Source organism: Eumetopias jubatus, unplaced genomic scaffold (genome assembly GCF_037043125.1).
Source record: "Eumetopias jubatus isolate StellerSeaLion01/CBP00866 unplaced genomic scaffold, mEumJub1_p1.0 scaffold_1, whole genome shotgun sequence".
Lineage (NCBI taxonomy): Eukaryota > Metazoa > Chordata > Mammalia > Carnivora > Otariidae > Eumetopias > Eumetopias jubatus.
This window is the reverse complement of record NW_028274807.1, coordinates 122,202,673-122,225,897: the sequence shown is the minus strand read 5'-3', so window position 1 is coordinate 122,225,897 and position 23,225 is coordinate 122,202,673. Positions and strand designations below refer to the sequence as shown.

At 45.4% G+C, this 23,225-nt stretch overlaps 2 protein-coding genes and 1 pseudogene across 2 annotated transcripts in view; 1 reads left to right on the top strand and 2 right to left on the bottom strand.

The window, feature by feature from the left end:
* The first annotated feature begins 9,875 nt into the window (after positions 1 to 9,875).
* LOC114205610 (microtubule-associated protein RP/EB family member 1 pseudogene) lies at positions 9,876 to 10,726 on the top strand (annotated as a pseudogene).
* A 3,671-nt stretch (positions 10,727 to 14,397) lies between these two features.
* On the bottom strand, positions 14,398 to 23,188 carry A4GNT (alpha-1,4-N-acetylglucosaminyltransferase). Its single transcript, XM_088026148.1, has 3 exons — positions 23,148 to 23,188; positions 21,864 to 22,300; positions 14,398 to 18,312 (listed from the first exon to the last, which is right to left on the bottom strand). Exons 2-3 carry the CDS (start codon positions 22,272 to 22,274, stop codon positions 17,698 to 17,700), a joined length of 1,026 nt encoding a protein of 341 aa, XP_087882274.1. The 5' UTR covers positions 22,275 to 22,300; positions 23,148 to 23,188; the 3' UTR covers positions 14,398 to 17,697.
* DBR1 (debranching RNA lariats 1) overlaps positions 23,082 to 23,225 on the bottom strand; it is a 41,515-nt gene continuing 41,371 nt past the window's right edge. Inside the window, exon 12 of the mRNA XM_028099112.2 lies at positions 23,082 to 23,218. Coding sequence (XP_027954913.2) covers positions 23,095 to 23,218 — 124 coding nt within the window. The 3' untranslated portion in view covers positions 23,082 to 23,094. The remainder of the gene's footprint in view (positions 23,219 to 23,225) is intronic.

Genomic DNA, 23,225 nt, shown 5'->3' with positions numbered 1-23,225 from the left:
AGTTAAGAGTCTTGTCCCCGACTGGGAGGCCAGAATTGAAGCACAGTTGGAGGTGCACCTGGCTCCAAAGCTCGTGGACTCTGAATATTGATTCTTGAAGCTATTTGTCCTAAAACTTGGCTTTGATCAGGTCATGACCCCTTATCCCTCAAACTCACTCATTCATTCACCCACTGCCCCCCCATTTACAGCATGCCTACTCGGGCCAGCCCCTGTGCCAGGCATTGGGGCTACTGTGGTATATGAACCCCACACCCGCCCTGCACCCAGGAGCTCAGCGTGGCCCCTTGTTGCCACAGCACCATGTCCAAACCGCTTGGCCTGGCCTTGAAGGCCGGGCGCAGGCTGCCACTGACCCACCTTTTCCATTGCAGCTCCCACGCTTCCCTTTCTCAGATACTCTTCCCCCAAACAGACACCAAAACCAAAACGAGCTAGCCACCTGCACTCCCATCATGGCCGTGACAAGACCAGCCCATTGCTACTTCGCGTGTTATGTTATTTAAACAAACCAAAAAAAGGAGATGGGAGACATGATACTTACCATGCTCAGCTCCAAGCTGCAACTGTGTCTCTGGGGCCTCAGAGACAATTGCCACAACAAGCTATACCTTGGAGCAACAGCAGGTTACCAGGCATGCTGTGGGCAAGGGTAACAGGACACCTGCTTCCTCTCCTCCCCGCTGACCGGGAGCTCACCTAGAACTCACTGTTTAACTATTTAAGCTTTGGCCTCAGCTATGTGCCCATAGTCCTCTCTCTAATAGTAAGGCTAAGAATGCTCCATCGGCTACTCTCTCAGCTTCTCCCACTTTTTTGAAAGTTCCTTCCAGCCTCTTCCTTGAACAGTTACTATCCTTTTACCCTTCCTTTAATATGGGGGAGGAAGGAAGGGGAAGGGGGGGTGTGGGCAGTGCCCCCGTGATATTCTGCTGTTCATTCATGCCCCATCTCTCCCTGCACACTCTCCCTGATGACGAGCTCACACACATACCCACAGCTTCAGCGACCAAAGGCCTGCTTTAGGCTGAGCCTCAGCCACTCCCAAAGCTCTTTCTTGCTGGCCCATCTCTCTCTTGGGACCTTTAGATCCAGCCTTCCAATACTGAGTATACCAGAAATTGCAAATCCAGATTCTCCCAGGGCCAGGAAGGTAGTATTAAATGCAGGAAATGTGCCAGGTATAAGAAAAACCACAGTACAAGCTTGATGATAAAGGGCAATTGATCCCCTACCTTAGTGTCCAAGATACAATTAGGCAGCAGTTCTCAAAGTGTGGTCCCTGACCAGCAGCATCAGAGCATCAGCATCAGCAGGGAACTTGTTAAAAATGGAAGTCTCCAGATTTACTGATTCAGAACCACTGCAGTAGGGAATGTTGGGGATTATGGCAAAGGGGGAGTGCGTGCCCCATTTAGAAGGGGCAGCCACCTTGAGGCACCTGGGGGGCACAATTAGTTGAGTGACTGACTCTTGGTTTTAGCTCAGGCCATGATCTCATGGGTCCTGGAATGGAGCCCTGGGTCAGCTCCGCGCTCAGAGGGAGCCTGCTTGAGATTCTCTCCCTCTGCCCCTCCCCCCACCTTGTGCGCAGGCCCTTGCTCTCCTCCTCTCTCTCTAAAATAAATAAATAAATCTTAAAAAACAAAAACAAAACAAAGGAAGGGGCAGCCACCTCTGGGCATCAGCCATATGGGAATGGATTTTCTGTGTTCCTCACTGGCTAATTCCAAATTCACTAAAAAGATATTCAAACACCTTTATGAACTGTTTTTCAAACTACCTTTCTAGCTGCATCTCCCACTTACAATATTACTTGCTGTCCACAGGTTCATATCTCTGGGCTATTTATTTATGTGCACTGTTTTTAAGTGTTTCATAAAGAATAACTCATGTAATCCTCAGAACAATCCCTCAAGGAGGTACTAATATTATCCAAACCACAAAGAAGTAAAGAAGCTTGCCCCAGATGCAGGAGGCAAAATCCAAAACCACGCAGCCTGCTTACGGAGTCTGAGCTCTTAGCCACTATGCCATGCTGCCTACCAGTATAGATGGACCTCCACCACCTCCCCCTGCTCCTACTGCAGGTGAATGAGTGCCCGCTTCAAGGCCTTGCTCACACCTGACAGCCACCATAAATCGCTCCTAGGCCCACAGTCAAAATGCCCTGCCTCTCCCCTGGGCTCAGGGGAGCACAGAGTGTACACTCCTTTGAGCGCCTCGCCACACTCTGGTCTGTATCGGGGTGGCTATGCAACATTCATTTATTCATCCCATCAACAAATGACTCCTGAGCCCCTACCAAGTGCCACACACCACGACTGGCACTCAGAATTGATGGTGACCCAGGCAACAGTCCCTACCATCATTAATAAAACTAGTTACCAGCTCTGCACATACAATTATAAGGCTTTCCATGCACTATCCCACTTAGCTCTCACTACAACCCAGTGTATAGGTGAAGAAACTTAGAGGTGACCCAAGAGGGCAGATGACTTCCCACAATCATACAACTAGTAGTAAATGATGGTGTCTGGCTCCAGACTTCTCCAGAAAGACAGAAAAATAGACAGATATGACCACACAGAGTGGTACGTGCCAGGGTAGCAGCTGGGACAGGGTGCAGTGGTTGTACCACGGAGAGACCATACCAGGACATTCCTGTCTCCGTTCTCCTCCAAGTCCCCCAGCTATAAGTTCCACAAGGGCTGAGACCATGGCTTATTCATTATCTGTTGTATTCTAGCCCCTAGCATATTACTTGCAGCCCAGATTGCTATTGACCTGAGCAGAATTATCAAAATCTTCAAATATCTGCCTCAAAAGTCTATATTCTTGGGGATTTGGAGAAATGAGCCTATGAACCAACAAGAATTAGAATAAAGAGTAAGAAGAGAGTTGGGAGTCCTTAATTTGGACCCACTGGAGAGAAACGCCATTCAGACTTACTAAAGTGCTGGATTTGTTACCATGTGTGTCCACAGCCTGATCCCACCGCTGCTAATGAAAGCCTAGAGTGCAGGAGCCCTTGTGGATGGGCTCAGGCTCATCAGCGAGAAGCCCCAGAGCCCACATTGACCATCAAGATATGGCTGCAACCCTGAAACCCTCACGTTTACACTCTGAGCACACTCTGTAAACACTGAGGATGGTAGCCCCATTCCCAGTTATACAGAATTCTGAACTGGGGATCTGAGTTCATGTGGTCTTTCTGAACGCCAGAAGCGTCACTCCTGTCTTCCACTAGAACCCCCAGGTTCTCAGAAGTCTTAGGGCTCTGGAATCCAAAGGTGAGCATAACTGGGGGAATTTGAAGATTATGATAGCAGCCATCACTGATTAAGTTTTTGTGTGCCAGCCTTTAAAAGTACTATTTCTAGCCATCGTACAACCTTGTATGTAGCTGATTTGCCTCATCTGATAAACGTAGAAACTGAGGCTCAGAGAACTTAAGGGACTGGCCCCCGGTCACTCAGCTCCTAGGTAATGAAGCCAAGATTCAAGTCAGGTTCTGCCTGACTCCATAGCTTTTGAATTTTGCCCATCTACCTCCCAATGATGATGATGATGACAGAGAAATTACTTCCCACCATGGAAATGACAGTACCTGAGATTTCTTGACCAAACCGCATGAACTAAAACTTTACAGCAAATCACAACAGGATCAGTGCCAGGGACCTGAAATTCCCTTTGTATCTCCACAGAGCTTAGCTGAACAGGATGCAACTCCGCAGCTAGACTCCACGTTAGGATGGCAGGAGACAAAGCCCAGGGAGAGTGCGGCAGGTTACCTGGAAACCACACACCCCAAAGGGCAGTCACACTGTGCTTCTCCAGGCATCAGCAGACTGCCTTCCCCACATCTGGGAGTAGAAACACAAGGCAGCATTAGGAAATCCAAAGCTGTGTTAACCATCTCTGCATGTTTTGATGGGGTCCCAGGAAGCTTCCCAATCTTAGACCAATGCCATGAATTAGTAGGACCCAAAAGAATAACATTTATGCTAGCATTCTAAATTTGCTTCATTGTTGAAGAGATGGTTTCTACCTGGGGCAATCCCACAGCCAAGAAAGAAAGCCCATCTACCACCCTTGCTTTGCACACCCCCAGTGATGGGGTGTTCACCACCTCACAAGGCAGCCATCCCACGGCAAAACAGCTCCCAGAGAATTTATGGTTCTTCTGAAACCTGCCCACCTATAATCCGTCGAAGATAACTTGCACAATAATCAACTAAACAAGTGATCTTTTTAAATTCTGATTTTTTCATATCAATGGACAGCTAGATTATACCACCACAGCTGCCACCTTACTGTCTCTTTTGCTTCCTCAAGAATGCAACCAAGAGGAGCAGTTAGGGGAACCAAGCTACCGAGGCAGCTGCCAGGCAATCATGGACAAGCCTGCCCTGGCTCCCCGAGCTAGCCTCAGCAGTACCTGCCCTGGGGAGCCCAGGCTTGTCATTAGCACTAATTGTTGTGGCTGCCAAGGAAACGGTCACACAGTTTGCAAACAGGCTATGCACACACAGTAGGCAAGGGAGCCCTACACATCCCAAAAGAGAGGAGAGTGACTCAGGCGCTCTCCTGAAACACCATCATTACAGATCTTTGATTTATTCTCTGATTCTGTTGTTTTCTAAAGAAAGGTGTACCCTTTCCACTCCTTCCTGCCCTTCATGGGGTTTGCACCCATTGCCGGGACTATCAAGTGGCACACAGCTCCCCCTCCAGCTGGCTTCCATTCCCAGTAACTTTAAGGAGGTCTGTTTTGTTTTGTTTTGTTTTTTGAGTATAGTTAACACACAATGTTATGTTAGTTTCAGATGTACAACTTAGTGATTTGACAAGTTTATACTTTATGCTATGTTCACCACAAGTGTAGCCACCATCTGTCCCCTTACATCACTACTACAATATCACTAACTGTATTCCTTATGCTCTGCTTTTTATTCCAGTGACTTACTCCCTCCAGAACTGGAGGCCTGGATCACCTTCTAAGAAGGTATTTTTAAAAGACAGCACCAACAGGTTGGTCAAAAACCTCTCTTAAGAATTCTTAATCTCAGGAAACAAACTGAGGGTTGCTAGAGTGGTGGGGGCTGGGAGGGATGGGGTGGCTGGATGATAGACATTGGGGAGGGTATGTGCTATGGTGAGCGCTGTGAATTGTGCAAGACTGTTGAATCACAGATCTGTACTTCTGAAGCAAATAATGCAACATATGTTAAGAAAAAAGAAAAAGAAGAAGATAGCAGGAGGGGAAGAATGAAGGGGAGTAAGTCGGAGGGGGAGACGAACCATGAGAGACGATGGACTCTGAAAAACAAACTGAGGGTTCTAGAGGGGAGGGGGGTGGGAGGATGGGTTAGCCTGGTGATGGGTATTAAAGAGGGCACATTCTGCATGGAGCACTGGGTGTTATGCACAAACAATGAATCATGGAACACTACATCCAAAACTAATGATGTAATGTATGGTGATTAACATAACAATAAAAAAAATTTTTAAAAAAACCTCTCAAGTTTTTGCCACAGAAGAATTTTCTTTAAACTAAAAATCGGAGCTAGGGCTTTGACTGGCATTGCTTAGGAATATTTCAGAGGGGAAGACTACAAACTGACGTGACCTGTCTTCCCAGGTGCAGAACTGTCAAAAATCAGCACTGCTTTTCACATCTGAAAGATATGAGTTTAGAATATACTGCTGTTTTCTTTCCCATGGAGGAGTCATTGCTTTTTGGTAGACTTTCTCTATCTTCAGCCACCGGACCCCCTCCCCCCGCCCTCCCCCCCGCACCGCCGCCCTGCCACAAAATCCTCCCTAGAGGTGCATGGCCTAGCAACAGCTGCCATTGCAGGTAATTAACCACCCCCCTACCCCCCCACCCCCATCCAGGACTGGCCCTCTCTGAAAAGGGCCCACAAGGAGGTTCAGAACAGCCCACCAAGTCGCCCCCTTCCCTGCTCCTGTCAGTGTACACTGAGCCACAAGCCTTTTGACCAAACTCCAGCTTTGTGGCAGAACCCAGTTAAATTCCACAAAGGAATTCAGGTTTCTGTTCCCAACCTGAAGCATATAACTTCATGGGACCATTTTATTAAGTTGGATGATATCCAAAACTATTTCCACATGAGGAAGATGTCTCTAGACCCTTAGTGCTGACAGAGACTGAAAAAAAGACTGCTTATCAACTACTTGACTGGAGGACCAGCCTCTAAGAGGGGTTGTTCTCACTGGCCAGTCCTCAGCTCTGGGAGGCCAGGAGAAGGTGATGAGGGACCTCCCTGACAGAGGCAGTAGACCACCCACCCCGTCTGCAGATGAAAGTGTGAGAGGCCACAGTCAGAGCACCTCACACTCTCCAGGCCTCTCTTCAAAGTTCTTTTAAAAATCAAATTTTCGGAGACAATGGGGGGCGGGGGCAGGAAGGCCCTGGGCCCTAAGGAGTGCTGGGTGAAGGGTAGCCCTGCCCAAGCCCTCCAGCCCCCCTTCTAGATCCTTGTTCTGTACAAAGCAAGTCTCCCCTGGACTTTCATCTGCAGCCACCTCAAAAGAAAAATACCATTGCTACCTCCGGCTAAACTCCAGCCCCAGAGTGCAAGAGAGACAAACCATAGATGCCAATGTGTTTTTTTTTAAATCACCTTCTTACCAGATGATCCCCTTTACCTGCAGAACTCAAAACATCAAGCCCTCCAAAACCATATTTACTTTTTTCAAAAAGTAAATTGCTTACTTTTTCAAAAAGTAAGCATCCAAGTCTGTCCACCCAGGGAAGCCCAGTCCTGGGGGGTGCAGTCACTCCTGGTTCCCCCGGAGTGGGGGGGGGGGGCGGTTACCTCGGTCCAGAGCAGGCCGAGGGAGCTGGTGATGAGGGGCAGAACCCGGCGGTCTAGCGGCGGTTTAGAGGCCACCCCGGAGTGCAGCTCCCGCAGCTTCCCAGCTGCACCCCTACAGGGCGCCCGAGCCGCTAATGTTTAACCTCCCGCGGCCCGCCGCACCCACGGCTCGGACTACAAGGGCGCTCCCCACCCGCGGCCCTCCCTGGGCCGAATTCCTGCCATAGTTTTCTCACGCGGTCCCGCTCACCTGGGGGCCGCCGGGAGCCGGCAGAGGTCCAGAGGCGCGGGCTCCCCAGTGTAGCCCCAGCCCCGCCTCCCGGCTCGCTCCACCACCCCGACCGCCGGGAGGCCGTTCCCGGAACACTCGGCGCCACGCGGGCCGCGGATGCACCCCCAGGAGCGGGAGCCCGGACGCCTTCCCCCGCTGGGACAGAGCCGGCGCGCCCACCCCAGTGCGGCCGATCGGCACGCCCGCGGGCAACCGAGCCTTGCACGCCAGCAGCTGGAGGCCCGGGGTCTCACGCCGCCGGCTCCCGGGACCGCCGCCCCACCTCGCCCAGACAGGGGTGGAGACTCTCCCCAGCGCCCCCGAGACGAGCTATTTTTAAATCTGTTACGGAGGCGGGAGGGAGGGGAATGCCACGTTTAATCCGTCGGGAAAATCCGGGATCCAAGAGAGTGGCTCCCAGGCCTTGCTGAGAGGGCAGTCGCATGGAGCCCGGGGAGCTGGACGCTCTCCCATCTACACGCACGCACACACACACACACGCACACGCACACACACACGCTAACAAAGGCTGGCCTGCTGGAAAGCAGGAGCAGTTGCAGAGCTGGTGCTTAAGGCAAGCAACACAACTGCCAACCTGCTAGCTTGCCCTGTGGACCCAGCTCTGAAACCCAGGACCGAAGAACTCTCTCTCCTGACACTGGTCCCTGAGCCCTAGCCAGATTTACGGAGACGCAGATTTCTGGGATTTTTTTAAAGGCCTTCCTCCCACTCCAGTCTCAATCTGCCACACTCTGTGTCTTGGGGCGGCCAAAGCTGAAGTGTGTGGGAACAAGTGTTGGAAGGTTGTGGAGAAATTGGACCCTTTGTGCACTGCAGGTGGGAATATAAAGTGGTACAGCTGCTGTGAAAAAGAGAATGGCGAGTCCTCAAAAAACTAGCAATAAAATTACCATATGATCCAGCAATTCCATTTCTGGGTATATACTCAAAAGAATGAAAACAGGGACCAAAACTGATATTTGTGCATACATACTCATAAAAGCACTATTCACGATAGTCAAAAGGTGTAAACAACCCAACTGTCCATCAGCATATTAATGGATAAACACAATGTGTTACATACATACAATGAACTATTATTCAGTCTTAAGACATAATGAAATACTGGAGCACCTGGATGGCTCAGTTGGTTAAGTGGCTGCCTTTGGCTCAAGTCTTGCTCTCAGGGTCCTGGGATGGAGACCTACCGGGGCTTTCTGCTCAGCGGGAAGTCTGCTTCTCCCTCTGCCTCTGCTCCTCCCCCCTCATGAGCTCGTGGGCGCTGTCTCTCTCTCTCTCTCTCTCTCTCTTTCAAATAAATAAAATTTTTTAAAAAATAATGAAATACTGATACATGCCACAATATGAATGAACCTTGGAAATATTATGCTAGGTGAAATAAGCCAGATACAAAAGGAGAAATGTCGTGATTCCACTTATTCAAGGTAACTGGAATAGTTAAATTCATAGAGATATTCCAGAAAGTGGAATAGTGGTTACCAGGGGCTGGCGCAGGGTGAGGGGACCATAGAGAATAGGAAGTTATTGTTTAATGGGTACAGAGTTTCAGTCTGGGACAATGGCGAAGTTCTAGAGAGGAAGAGTGGTGTTGGCTGTGCAACAACGTGAATGTACTTAATGCCACTGAATTGTACATTTGAAAATAGTTAAAATGGTAAATTTTATGACACCTATATATAGAGATATATATATAGATATATATATATATAACCCCTATTTTTTTAAATGGAAAAAAAAAGACCTGGGTGGCCAGGACCAAGATCAAGTAGGGATGTCTGTAAGCCATCTAGTCTGATGGGGAATCTTATTCCTCCTCTCCTGGCCAGGGCACTCTCTTCACTCCAGGAGTTCCTGCCGCCGATCAGAGGGGAGCAAAGAGTCAAGGCTTTAGAGTCAAAGATGACTTAACATCCTGGAAGAGAACACAGCAACAATCTCTCTGACATCAGCTGTAGTAACATTTTTCTAGATAGGTCTCCTGAGGCAAGGGAAACAAAAGCAAAAATAAACTATTGGGATTACATCAAAATAAAAAGACTTCTTCACAGTGAAGAAAACAATCAATAAAACTAAAAGGCAACCTACTGAGTTGGAGAAGATATTTGCCTATAACATAGTCAATAAAGGGTTAGTATTTAAAATATATAAAGAACTGATACAACTCAACATCCTAAAAACAAATAATCCAATCAAAAACTAGGCAGAAGACATGAACAGACATTTCTCCAAAGAAGATATCCAGATGGCTAATAGACACATGAAAAGATGCTCAACATCATTCATCATCAGGGAGATGCAAATCAAAACCACAATGAGGTATCACCTCACACCTATCAGAATGGCTAAAGACAACAACACAAGAAACAACAATTGTGGAGGATGTGGAGAGAAAGGAACCCTCTGGCACTCTTGGTGGGAATGCAAACTGGTGCAGCCACTGTGGATAACAGTAGGCAGGTTCCTCAAAAAGTTAAAAACAGAACTACCCTATGATTACACTACCAGGTATTTACTTAAAAAATACAAAAACACTGATTCAAAGGGATACTACACATCTCTATGTTTATTGCAGCATTATTTACAATAGCCAAATTATGGAAGCAGCCCAAGTGTCCATCGATAGATAAATGGATAAAGAGGTGGTATACACTTAAAATGGAATAATATTCAGCCATAAAAAAGAATGAAGTCTTGGGTTTTGAACGAGACGAAGACGGAACTGAAGCTCGGCACAGGCCGTGGATGCGGTCCCGCTGAGAGCCGAAGATGGCAGTGAACGTATATTCAACATCAGTCACCAGTGATAACCTAAGTCGACATGACATGCTGGCCTGGATCAACGAGTCTCTGCAGCTGAATCTGACGAAGATCGAACAGTTGTGCTCAGGGGCTGCCTACTGTCAGTTTATGGACACGCTGTTCCCTGGCTCCATTGCCTTGAAGAAAGTGAAATTCCAGGCTAAGCTAGAACATGAATACATCCAGAACTTCAAAATACTACAAGCAGGTTTTAAGAGAATGGGTGTTGACAAAATAAGTCTGTGGACAAATTAGTAAAAGGAAAGTTTCAGGACAATTTTGAATTTGTTCAGTGGTTCAAGAAGTTTTTTGATGCAAACTATGATGGAAAAGACTAGGACTCCGTAGCTGCCAGACAAGGTCAAGAAACTGCAGTGACTCCCTCCCTTGTTGCTCCAGCTCTGAACAAACTGAAGAAACCTCTCAGCTCTAGCAGCGCATCTCCACAGAGGCCCATTGCAACACACAGAACTACTGCAACCCCTAAGGCTGGCCCAGGGGCGGGGGGGAGGGGGGGGAGGTGTGAAAGAATCCTGGTGTGGGCAACAGGGATGACAAAGCAGCTGAATTGATGCAGTAGGTCAATGTATTGAAACTTACCGTCGAAGACTTGGAGAAAGAAAGAGATTTCTACTTTGGAAAGCTAAGGAACGTTGAATTGATTTGCCAGGAGAACGAGGGGAAAAACAACCCAGTATTGCAGAAGATCGTGGACATTCTGTATGCCACAGATGAAGGCTTGGTGATACCTGATGAAGGGGGCCCACAGGAGGAACAAGAAGAGTATTAAGGGCCTGGAGCAGCAGAGCAACATCCGAATTCTTCACTCCAAATCACGTGCTTAACTGTAAAATACCCCCTTTTGTTATTCCTAGAGGACTCACTGGTTTCTTTTCATGAGCAAACAGTACCTCTTCTTAAAGTGCACTTTGCAGAAGTTTCACCCCTTTTCCAATGAGTTTGAGTTAGGAGCTTTTACCCTGTAGCAGAGCAGTATTAACATCTAGTTGGGTCACCTAGGGAACAAAGAGGCTGACCATACGGCTCACCGTGTGGACGCTGGTAACACTGATTGCTGGAGAAGGTGTTTTTATGTGATACACTGACATGGAAACCTCAGTAGAGAAATGTAAAGACTGATTTGAATTTTAAGCTGATGTGAAATCTTGGCAGAGAACGTTTTAATAAATAAATGCCTTAGAGTAAAAAAAAAAAAAATGAAGTCTTGCCATTTGCAACAACATGGATGGTGCTAGAGAGTACAAAGCCAAGCGAAATAAGTCAGTCAGAGAAAGACAAATACCGTATGATTTCACTCATATGTGAAATTTAAGAAACGAAACAAACGAGCAAAGGAAAAAAGAGAGAAAGAATCAAACCAAAAAACAGACTCTTAACTCTAGAGAACAAACTGATGGTTACCGGAGGGGAGGTGGGTGGGGGGTGGGGGAAATAACTAAAGGGGACAAGGAGTGCACTTGTGATGAGCACGGAGTCGTGTACAGAATTGTTGAATCACTATATTGTACACCTGAAACTAATATAACACTGAATGTTAACTCTACTGGAATTAAAATTTTTAAAAAGATACGTTTTATATTTCCACATTCCCAAACTGTGTAACCCTGGAAAAAATCACTTAACCTTCTATAAAATGGAAAAAATAAACTCTTATCTAGCAGGGTCATTATGAGAACCAAATTAGCTAAGGTATCTCTAAGGGCCTGGCAGTCAGTGATGTGTCCTCTCGAGTTCAGTCAAATGTGAAATCTGTGGGGGCTTGGAGCATTTGCTTCTCAGCTCTCTCCCCCCTGTATCCCCAAAGTGTGCAGGAAGTAGCTCTGACGGTACCTGTGTGTGTTTGTATGTGTCATTTACACCAGTCTCAATTTCCCTATCTGTAAATGGGGTGCCCTCCTTTGCAGGGTTGTTGTGAGAAAGTGAACTTGGCATACAGCTTCATCTACCTGGTCAGTAATTCCAAATGTTCAGTAATTCCATGTTCAGCTGACCAAGACTTCCCATGCGTGGAACCTCCACATCCTTCCCTCCCTGGGCCACATTTCAACATTCAGTACAGCCAAGAGTTATCGAGTGCCGGGGCACCTCGGTGGCTCAGTTGGTTAAGCGACTGCCTTCGGCTCAGGTCATGATCCTGGAGTCCCGGGATCGAGTCCCACATCGGGCTCCCTGCTCAGCGGGGAGTCTGCTTCTCCCTCTAACCCCTCCCCCCTCTCATGTACTCTCTCTCTCTCTCTCTCATTCTCACTCTCTCAAATAAACAAATAAATCTTTAAAAAAAAAAAAGAGTTATCAAGTGCCCACTGTGTGCAGTCTCTGTTCTAGATTCCAAAGGATACCAAGGGTTTATAATGGACTAGATCACCTAGCACTGGGGAGCTGTCACACTCTACTGTGCCTCCTCTGCCTCCTCTGCCACAGCACACAAAAGGGTTGGCAGCACCACTGGGGACAGGGATATAGTCCATGATACAGGAACATGCCAAAGGAGACTGACCCTAAATGGCTAGTCCAGGGAACATCACTGTCACCATGAGCAGCCGGGCCATAACTATTGGATGGGAGGAGAAAAGGGTGGGTTCTCAATACCTATGCTTTTCATCTGGCCCCATAGCCTCTCACCCCTTCCTCAGCCAGTGACAGACACCTACTCTCTGACTCAGCACACACACCATCACAGCTTGTCTCCTTCCTACACTTAGGGATGTGTCAGGAGACAGTGGGAGAGACTGCTGACTGAAGGTAGACTGTAGACCCTAGGCAGCCCACAATAGGAGTGCTCTCTGCTGTCAATTGTTGATAGCACAGCTCAGAAGCCAGCTCCAGAGCCAGCTCCAGCTTCCAGAAGGACATCTGAGGTGTATGGGGCAGATCTCCCAGCATCTCCTAGATGCTGGCCATGCATGGTAAATGAGGTAATTTTAGGTCAAAAGTATATTGTTGGGTTTTCACAGTGCTGATCTATAGACAGGTATATAGTCAAAGGGAGATTTTACATAAAAATCTGGTTTGCTGATTTCTCTTGAAAAATTAGTTGACCATACAGCTGAGGGTCCATTTCTGGGCTCTCGATTCTGTTCCATTGATCTATGTGTCTGTTTTTGTGCCAGTACCATGCTGTCTTGATGATTACAGATTTGTAATAGAGCTGGAAGTCCGGAACTGTAATGTCACCAGCTTTGCTTTTCTTTTTCAACATTCCTCTGGCTGTTCAGGGTCTTTTCTGGTTCCATACAAATTTTAGGATTATTTGTTCCATTTCTTTGAAAAAAGTGGATGATACTTTGATAGGGATTGCATTAAATGTGTAGATTGCTCTAGGTAGCATAGACTTTTTCATAATATTTGTTCTTCCAATCCATGAGCATGAAACGTTTTTCCATTTCTTTGTGTCTCCCTCGATTTCTTTCATGAGTATTCTATAGTTTCTTGAGTACAGATACTTGTCTCTGGTTTCTCCAAAGAAGACATCCAAATGGCCAACAGACACATGAAAAAGTGCTCATCATCACTTGGCATCAGGGAAATACAAATCAAAACCACAATGAGATACTACCTCACACCAGTCAGAATGGCTAAAATTAACAAGTCAGGAAACGACAGATGCTGGCAAGGATGCAGAGAAAGGGGAACCCTCTTACACTGTGGGTGGGAATGCAAGCTGGTGCAGCCACTCTGAAAAACAGTATGGAGGTTCCTCAAAAAGTTGAAAATAGAGCTACCCTACGACCCAGCAAATGCACTACTGGGTATTTACCCCAAAGATACAAATGTAGTGATTCAAAGAGGCACATGCCCTCCAATGTTTATAGCAGCAAGATCCACAATAGCCAAACTATGGAAAGAGCCAAGATGTCCATCAACAGATGAATGGATAAAGAAGATGTGGTATAGATTTACAATGGAACATTATGCAGCCATCAAAAAAATGAAATCTTGCCATTTGCAATGACGTGGGTGGAACTAGAGGGTATTATGCTAAGCAAAATAAGTCAATCAGAGAAAGACAATTATCATATGATCTCATTGATATGTGGAATTCGAGAAAGAAGACAGAGGATCATAGGGGAAGAGAGGAAAAAATGAAACAAGACGAAACCAGAGAGGGAGACGGACCATTAAGAGATCTTAATCTCAGGAAACAAACTGAGGGTTGCTGGAGTGGAGGGGGGTGGGAGGGATGGGGTGGCTGGGTGATGGACATTGGGGAGGGTATGTGCTATGGTGAGCGCTGTGAATTGTGTAAGACTCAAGAATCACAGACTTGTACCCCTGAAACAAATAATACATTATATGTTAATAAAAATGTTTAAAAATAAAAATAAATAAATAGATTTTTGGCATTGGTGAAGGATGGGAAAATGGGCAATTTCAAACAGCTTTTTTTTTTTTAAATAATTTGGCACCACGTATGAAAATGTAAAGTCCTCAAAAATGCAGGAATCAGAGCTTTTGCTACAGCATTACATGCACTATTAGAATTAGAATCAACTTAAATGTCCACTAATTGGGTATTCATTAAATAGATTATGATATATATCCTAAAATGAAACATTCTGCAACCATTATGAAGAATAAGTTGTGCTAATGAAAAAAGGTATCCAAGATACATATTGTTAAAGTGAAAAACAACTGACATAATAGTATGTTTTTTAAAAACTCATAAAAGGGGGCACCTGGGTGGCTCAGTGGGTGAAGTGTCTCCCTTCAGCTCAGGTCATGATCCCAGGGTCCTGGGATCGAGCCCCCACATCGGGCTCCCTGCTTGGCAGGAAGACTGCTTCTCCCTCTCCTTCTCCCCCTGCTTGTGTTCCCTCTCTCACTGTCTCTCTCTCTGTCAAAGAAATAAATAGAATCTTTAAAAAAGAAAATAAAAAATAAAAACTCATATGAGAAATTCAGGGGTGATATTCAAATATTTAACTACTAGACTTGCACAGGCACTAACCCTAGAGCAGGAAACTAGACAGGCTTCTGGGGCCAGTCTTAACCCTTTACTTGCTACACTGTGGGGGTGCTGGAGGGAAGAGCTAGGGCAGACAAGGTGCTAGCTGGAAATACTTGGAGGGCTTGTGGCCAAAGCTTCTTACTGATAGCATGCTATACACGCAGAGAAAAAGAGAGAGATACATACCAAACTTGACATGGTACAAAAGGCATTTTCACCCTTTGCTCTATACAATCTTGTTTGAAATTTTAAGAATGAGTGTGGGATTTGAGAAAAAATAATTAATATAGAGAAGCCAACAGCATGGCCTATTTCCAAAGTCTATTGTGACATAAACATGTGGCACAGACTAACAGAAAAGGCCAGAAGGAATCCAGGGCCATCTGGAGCCCCAGAAATCCCACACTTCTTACTACTCATAGCTTTAACCCTTTGCTCCACCCCCCTCACTACCACATCTTGATATATCCTTTTCTATGAAACAAACTGTACTTCTTAAGCAATACATTATTAATTTATTTCCCACATTTTATTAATCAGAGACATTTTACTGTCAGGTAAATCTCCCTATAAACATCAAATTATCAACATTAACACAATGAATTCATATAATCACAGCCCCACATAAAGAAATGTGACATTCAGATTGACCTATTTGGTCCCATCATGAAACAACTCATATATTTTTGAAGCATTAAAACTGTGTCTGGGGCGCCTGGGTGACTCAGTCGGTTAAGCATCGGACTCTTAATTTCAGCTCAGGTCATGATCTCAGGGCCGTGAGTTTGAGCCCCACCTCTGGCTTGCGCTGGGCATGGAGCCTGCTTAAGATTCTCTCTCCCTCTCCCTCTGCCCCCCACCCCCATCCTGCTCTCACGGGTATGCATGCACTCTCTCTCTCTCTCTAAAAAAAAAAAAAAGAAAAAGAAAGAAATATTAAAGCTATTCCTATCCCTTCAAAACCTTTGGCAATGTTAGCTGGACCATCCATGATGTATTCTCCAGATGTAGAAATTAGATCCAATGTGTGTGACTTTCCTCCCTGAAAGGGCCGGCCATGAAAATCCTCACCTGTGGGGACAATCAGGAGAGCTGAAAACCAGCAGGGGTTCAGCTGTGAGAAGGAACAGCAGGCCCCAAAATCTGACCATGGTATCAGATATCTAAGAATCCAGAGCAAGTAGCCAGGCATAAATAAAGCTGGGCAGGAGACATGACTTGTATTTTTAATAAGACTGTCAGAGCAGTGATTCCCAAAGGGGGAAATATCAAAATGAAAGGGGATGGGGGGTTGGAGAATGTAGTTTGAAAAATCATCATATTTTTATATTTGGAAAAAATAGAAACTATTTCTCCCATAAAGCCAACTATCAAAAGGAAAGTGTTAGAAAATCTTGGTTGATAAATATTTGTAAAAGAAATATTGATTCTCACACTTCCTGGAAAGAGGAGGTATATTTTTCCGTCACTGTTAAAGGGGAAGTGGTTTGTAAAAATAGAATTGGTAATTTGCTTTTATGAGCCAATTGCGGTAGGATAGGGAACAGCAGAACACTCTGGGAAAAGCAAGAGGGTATCAGAGGGGGATGTGGCCAGTCGTTAGGATAAGTACGAGGGACCTATAATGGACTGAATGTTCATGTCCCCCCAACATTCATATGTCGAAATCCTATCCCTCAATGTGATGATATTAGGAGGTGGGGCCTTTGGGAGGTAATTAGGTCATGAGGGTGAAGCCCTCATGAGGGGATCAGTTCCTCTGTAAAAGAGACCCCAGAGATCCCCCTTGACCCTTTCCACTATGTGAAGATTCAACAAGAAAAGTGCCCTCTGCCACCGGAAGAGGATCCTCACCCTAATCTTAGACTACCAGCCTCCAGAACCATGAGAAGTAAATTTCTGTTGTTTATATGCCACCCAGTCTATGATACTTGGCTACTGCAGCCCAGATTGACCAAGACAGAACATTGTCTGCTTGATCCAGCTGTATCTTCAGCAACTAAATCAGTGCTCGGCACACCAAAGGCACTCAGTTAATGCTCACTGACTGAATGCATTAAGGAATATCAAAATCAGGACCAGAAATCAGGTCTCTTTTTCCCCAGTCAATTCTCTAACAGGTCCTAAAATTAATCTTACGGAAGTAAATTTAACAAGTAGCAAAACTGTTAGCTGCCCCTCCTAACACCCATTTTCTCTTCCTCCTTAAATTTTTCAGCCTCTCTTACAGGTACACTCTGACCAGTGAGATGTAAGGGGAAGCATTATAAGGGACTTGTAGGAAGTCTCCATAAAATAAAGGAGGTACACCTTCTTCCTTCCTTCCACCTGCTGCCCGAAATGCAGACATAATGGGCTGGAGATCAAGCAACCATATAGATCATGGGCTATGGACACTAAGGATGGCAAATGACAAACAAAAAGATGCAAGAAACCTAGGTCCCCAGTGACTGCAGTGACCATACCCACCCCCACCACCGCCAAATCACCTACCTTCAGACTTCTTTTACATGAGAGAGAAAGAAGCTTCTCTATTTTACACACCGATGGTCTTTGGGGTTTTTCTACTACAGACAGAGAAAGCTGACCCTTCCTGATATGTGGGTAAGCCCCCAGCCCCCGGGCAACGTGGGCATGAACCGAAATGGGTAAGCCCCCACCCCCCGGGGCAATGTGGGCATGAACCGAAATGGGTAAGCCCCCACCCCCAGGCAACGTGGGCATGAACCGAAAGCTGCCACTCCAGGAAGCGTCCAGTCCTACGACACAGCAGCAGCAACCCAGTGCTGGCTCTATTTGTTACCTGGACCCAACGTCCCAGTCCCCGAGGCCTCTGGGCCTTGAATCAGGTCCCTGTAAGTCCTAGGACAGTGCTTACGGCAGAGGTTCTCCACCAGCGTGTTGCTTCCTCTGACCACAGTCCTTCCTTCCTTGTTCATGTAGTTCCACAGATGCAGGGCGTAGGAGTCATTGAAGCTCAGGTCTCTGTCCCAGACTTCATAGTAGCGCCTCCACTCCGGATAGGAGATGGGGTAAAATCTTTGGGGGTGTAGGAAGGACAAGTTCAAACACCTGAGGTCACTCACCTCCTGGAAGTCTCCAAGTTTGCACCACAGTCTCAACATCCTCGTCATCAAACCGGGACCCTGGTTGCCCCAAATTTCTGAATTGTAGTGTTCAACAAAGTTTTCCATGCACTCCCACAGGAAGGGGTGGTGGGGGAGGAACCCAAACACCCCATTACTAGAGTACCGAGAAGACTGTGCAGCCAGAAAGTTCTCCTCGCGGATGGGCCTGATGGAGATGACATCAGTATCCATGTAGATGCCGCCATACTTCCAGATGATGGCCAGGCGGGACGCATCTGAGCTGACGTGGAGCCAGTTGCTCTCTACGCTGGCATTGATCTGCAAGAACAGGAGCAAATCAGCCACAGCAGCAGCAGGAAAGGGCAAGGTGTCCCAAAGGGAGGTCAGCCCAGGGCGGCTGAGGAGAAGGAAGAAAGCCAGCTTCTCAAAAATCTACTGCACAAAAGCCCAATTTTGCAAATTTACCAAACTTACCTCCACCCAAAAATTTGCCTTCAAGTGAAAAGTTTACAGCAATCTAACAACAGGAAGATTTTAGCAGCTTTTAAAGATTTTGTGAATTTGCTTTAAAAAAAAAAAATTGAAGCAGTGGAATGGTAAAGGAGAAACCCAGCACGGATTTCACAATAAACCCTTTGAGTCATTTTCAGCTGGGTGTACATTAACCACAAACATGAAACTGTGAAGAAAGAATTTCTTGAGTCCTAAAAATGCTAAAAACTGATAAAGAAAAAATATACTAGGAAACTGTAAATAGATCAATATGGATGCTCTTTGAGAAATTGGTAGAAGACTCTTAAAATGCATGCATGTCTTCTTTCACTAGTTAATTCCTTTGATAATATTCATGGAGGGCCTACTTTCTATGTGCCAAGCTCTGTTATAGTTGCTAAGGAGATAGCAGTAAACAGATAAAAATCCTTACTGGGTGGAGATAGACAATAAACAAATCAATATATAATATGTTGGGTGTTCATAAGGACTGCGAAGGAAAAAAAGCTGGATAAGGGGACTGTGAAGGGGGCGGGATGGAGCCCTATCTTATCTTGGCTTCCAATAGAAACCTGAATGAAGTTGTTGAGTGAACCATGCCGATATCTCAGAGAAGAGGGTTCTAGGTAGAAGGACAGCGAGTGCAAGGGCCCTGAGCTACCAGCACACTCTCTGTGTGCAGGAACAGAAAGGAGGCAGTGTGGCCAAAGCAGAGTAGTGAAGGAGAGGGAGAGGACATGAGAACAGAGAGGGAGGGGTGGAGAGGGAGGGCAGATCACATAGGCTGGGGTAAAGACTGAAATTATTTGGAAGGTTTGGAAGAAAGGAGTGATGTGATCTGACTTAGTCTTAAAAAGGTCATGCTGGCTGCTATGTGGAAAACCAACAGGGACGGGGCTTGGGAGGTGGCAAGGGCAGAAGCACAGAGGCAAGTTAGGAAAGGCTGTTGAAGTGGTCAGATGTGTCCCAGGGCCCACCTTGTTCCTAAAATTCAACATTGTAAGATTGACATACAGCTCAGAGGACCTATGCTCTATGGAACATTAGCTCCAAGAAAACATTTATGTCTTACCGAAAGAGGTGTCCATGCTCAAATAAGTTTGGAAAATGCTGGGTTGAAAAAAATTAATGTTTCTTTAGTTCAAAACTACAGAAACTTTCAACTCCTCATGTACATGATTAGTCTGCGAGGGGAAAAAGGGGGAAGGGTATAGTATGCAGCATCTTCCAAGACAAGTGGAGCAGAGATTTATTTGTCCAAGGAGCAAAGCACAGTTAAGCTAATGTTCACTAGCCCAGGTGTGGGGAAAGTAGGCCAACACACTGCCTGTGCTTGTTTAGTCCTCCTGAAACACCCTCTAGCAGGTTAGCCCTGAGAGTGACAGGAGCCTCTCCAGCGTGTCCCCTCCAGGGGGCCCCCTCCACTGCTAGGGCCTGCATCCCTGGCCCATGGCCTGCCCTACTGCCTCCCAGGGGCTCGAGCTGGTTGCCGCCTATTCGTTGGGCACCCTGTGCTGGCAGCTGCAGGTGAAATCTCAGTCTGGTGAGCTGCTCCATTGCCTCCTGATGAGCCTCAATTTGAGACCTCCAGGCTCTTCAGGAGAAGAGATGGGCACACTAGGATCTAGAAGTCCCATGGGGCCAAGAGTACAACTAGCCACCGCCCCCTCAGGCCTGTCACTTAGTCCAGAAAATGCCTCTAGCTGGCAGTACCTAGGTGCTAGTGTGTCCTTCCCACAGGACAGTAGACTGAGTAATGGCCACTCAAAGACCTCAGGCCCTAGAGCCTGGAACGTATGAATGTCACCGCATGTGGAAAAGGGGTCTTTGCAGATGTGATTACATTAAGGATCTTGAGATGGGGAGATTATTCCAGGTTGTCCTGATGAGCCCTAAATGCTATCACAAGTATCGCTTAAAGACAGATGTAGAGGGAAAGTTCACACACACACACACACACACACACACACACACACACACACAGGGAAAAGGGGATGTGCAGATCTTCACAGGAAGGATTTTTCCCTAGTGCCTCCCTGGGAACTGGGCCCCTGCCAGCCCCGTGACATCCACCCAGGGAAATGGATTTGGGCCTTGTGGCCTCCATAACCGTAAGAGAACCAATGTCTGCCGTTTAGGTCACCCGGTGTGTAATCCTCTGTCACAGGAGCCACAGGGACCTAACACAAGAACGTGCACAATGGCCTCACTATTGTGTCTTGGCCTGCAAAGCCTAAAGGATTTACAGTCTGTCTCTTTACAGAGAAAATGCTTGCTGCCATTTGGTCTAGCCTACGCTTAGAACTTAGAAAGGATTTTACATGGCCAGCAAATGGTATTATTTGGATGTCGATTTTTAAATTACTTTGGAGTTTTTAAAATAATATAATATAATAATGATATAAATAATAATAAATATAAATATTTATTATATTTATATATAATTTATATATATCATTTATATATTTATGTATATAAATTTATTTATATATTTTTATATAGTATTTATATATATTTATATATAAATATAATAAATAATATAAAATGAACATATTCTCATCACTAAATGCACTCCTAATCCAATCACACAAAACACCTACTATTACCGTGTGTTGTGTTACTTTCTTCAGGTTGTTTTCTTCCACGTAGATTGGGGGGAGTACATAGCTAAAACAATTACAGTTACATTATAACGTAATTGTATTTATGCCATATTGCATTGTAGTCTTCACAAGACGTCACAGCTAACGCCTTCATAGTGAAGTTATTGAGTGGTTCTACTGTAATTTCCTTAAGAATTATCCAATCGTGGGTCCTCTGTGAGAGAAATATTTAATTGAAATATTACTTCCTTATTATGCTATGTTACTAAGATGAAGATTATAAAATTTTCAAGAGCTCCAGGAGTTTCTTGGTCATATCTTAATATAATCCGATCTCATATAGCAGCACTCTCCACCTGATCCTTCATGAATTTCCTATTCATATCATGTTCAAATTAAATATTGCCTAGGTTCCCACTCAGATGCAAAAAAAATTAACATAGGTGGGTTTAAATAAATGAAAAATAAGTGGTTATACCCTCAGAAAGAATCTAGAAACTCATTCAGTTAAGAATAGTCTCAAAAGAAACCTCATTCCTAAGAAATAAAGCTGGAGGCATAAGACACAAGGCTCGAGATGAACCTAACTTAAGTCTCTCCTGTTTATTTGAATCAGGACTCAACGCTGTAGAAAGAAGACCAGGATCTGGGTTCTAGTCCCATCTCTGACCTGAGTCCTTGTGTTCAGTTCACCTATCCACAAAATGAGCAGATGGGACCCCTTTTCTGTGGTCCCTCCCAACGCTGACCTCCTAAGATTCTCTGAATACTTACGCGAGTGTACCATGAAAGCAACGGTGTGTCTTCAAACAGCCTTTTCATATCCAAAGGGAAGAAGAAAACATTGTCTATTGCTGAGAGGAGGGAAAAGCCTGGGTAAGTGGCGTTTGAGGGCAGCCGTGTGGTGTCATAGAGACCCTTCATGAAGAACGCCACGGGCTGCCCAGGATAAATCTTGGCAGCAGACTCCACAGCACAAGAGACCAGAGGAGTTGGCTCCATTCTCTCCGAGGTCTCTATGAACACAATGCCGCGCCCATGGCCCAGGAGGGTTTCCAGGTCCTGCTGGGACTTTTGGGGAGGAAGGCAGGAGAAGAGACAGCGGGACTTCACATTCAGCTGGTAGAAGAAGACACAGACAAGCAACAGGATGACCAAGAGGGAATGCTGGAGCTCCTTCAGCATGTCTCCGTCTCTCTCCTGGCCTGCTCCTTTAAAGCAACACAACTCATTACAAAAATACACTCACAACACCTGATAAAGATGGCCCACAAGAAAATGAGCCATGAATACCACCCTGAGGATATCCTCAAAAAAAAAAAAGGATCAAATCAAGTACAGTAAGAGTGAAAAGAACTAAGATTAGATTTTTTTAAATCCTCAAAAAAAAAAAAAGGATCAAATCAAGTACAATAAGAGTAAAAAGAAAAATGCATTCACTAAGGTTTATCTGAGGAATCTGAGGACGATTCAAAACAGGAAAATAATCATTCATCCTTTTGAGTGGCCCAGAAAGCAACAGGCATGAAGAACATCACTACATGAGCTATGGTAGAAAGTTTTCTGAAGTTTTGCCCCAGGTTGTCTAGCTTCAGTTTGCAGGGCTTCAGGGAAATGGACATTTTTGGTTCTCAGGGTTTCCAAGTCAAGAGAATGGGAGAAACTTAAAAACCTTCATTTCTAGAGTCATAGCCAGGTATTTGAGGAAACCAGAAGCACTCAGGATCTGGCCCAATTTTATAGGCACACAACAAACATTCGAAGTCAATTAATCAGAACTAGAATCTAACATCTACAATGGTGTGTTGTTGCAATTTAATTTTTCTCCCTAAAAGCACCCTCATTTCTGTCAAAGATAGCCAAATTAAAACTAATTCATTTTAAAAAAAAGTCCATTTTTAACAAATTTGGCCTAATTAATTTTAATTAATTAAAATTAATTTAAAATTAATTTTAAAAATCTGCTTTTGTTGGAACTTTTTATAAGGAATTTCACATTGAACTTTTAATAGCCTCTCAAGGCCAGAAGCCAAACCAAATACTTGCCATCAGACTCACCTACAATACCTGGAGATTTAGAGGAATTCCTCTCTTCCTGTCGTCCCCAAAATATCCTGAGGTTCCTGTACCTGCCAG

Bases quoted from the DNA above. Each gene is read 5' to 3' on its own strand.
- A4GNT (XM_088026148.1), bottom strand. From the start codon at position 22,274: ATGCTGAAGGAGCTCCAGCATTCCCTCTTGGTCATCCTGTTGCTTGTC. The intron at 18,313-21,863 runs GTAAGTATTCAG...CTGTTCTTGCAG, and splicing joins TGCTTTCATGGTACACTCGC to ATCAATGCCAGCGTAGAGAG.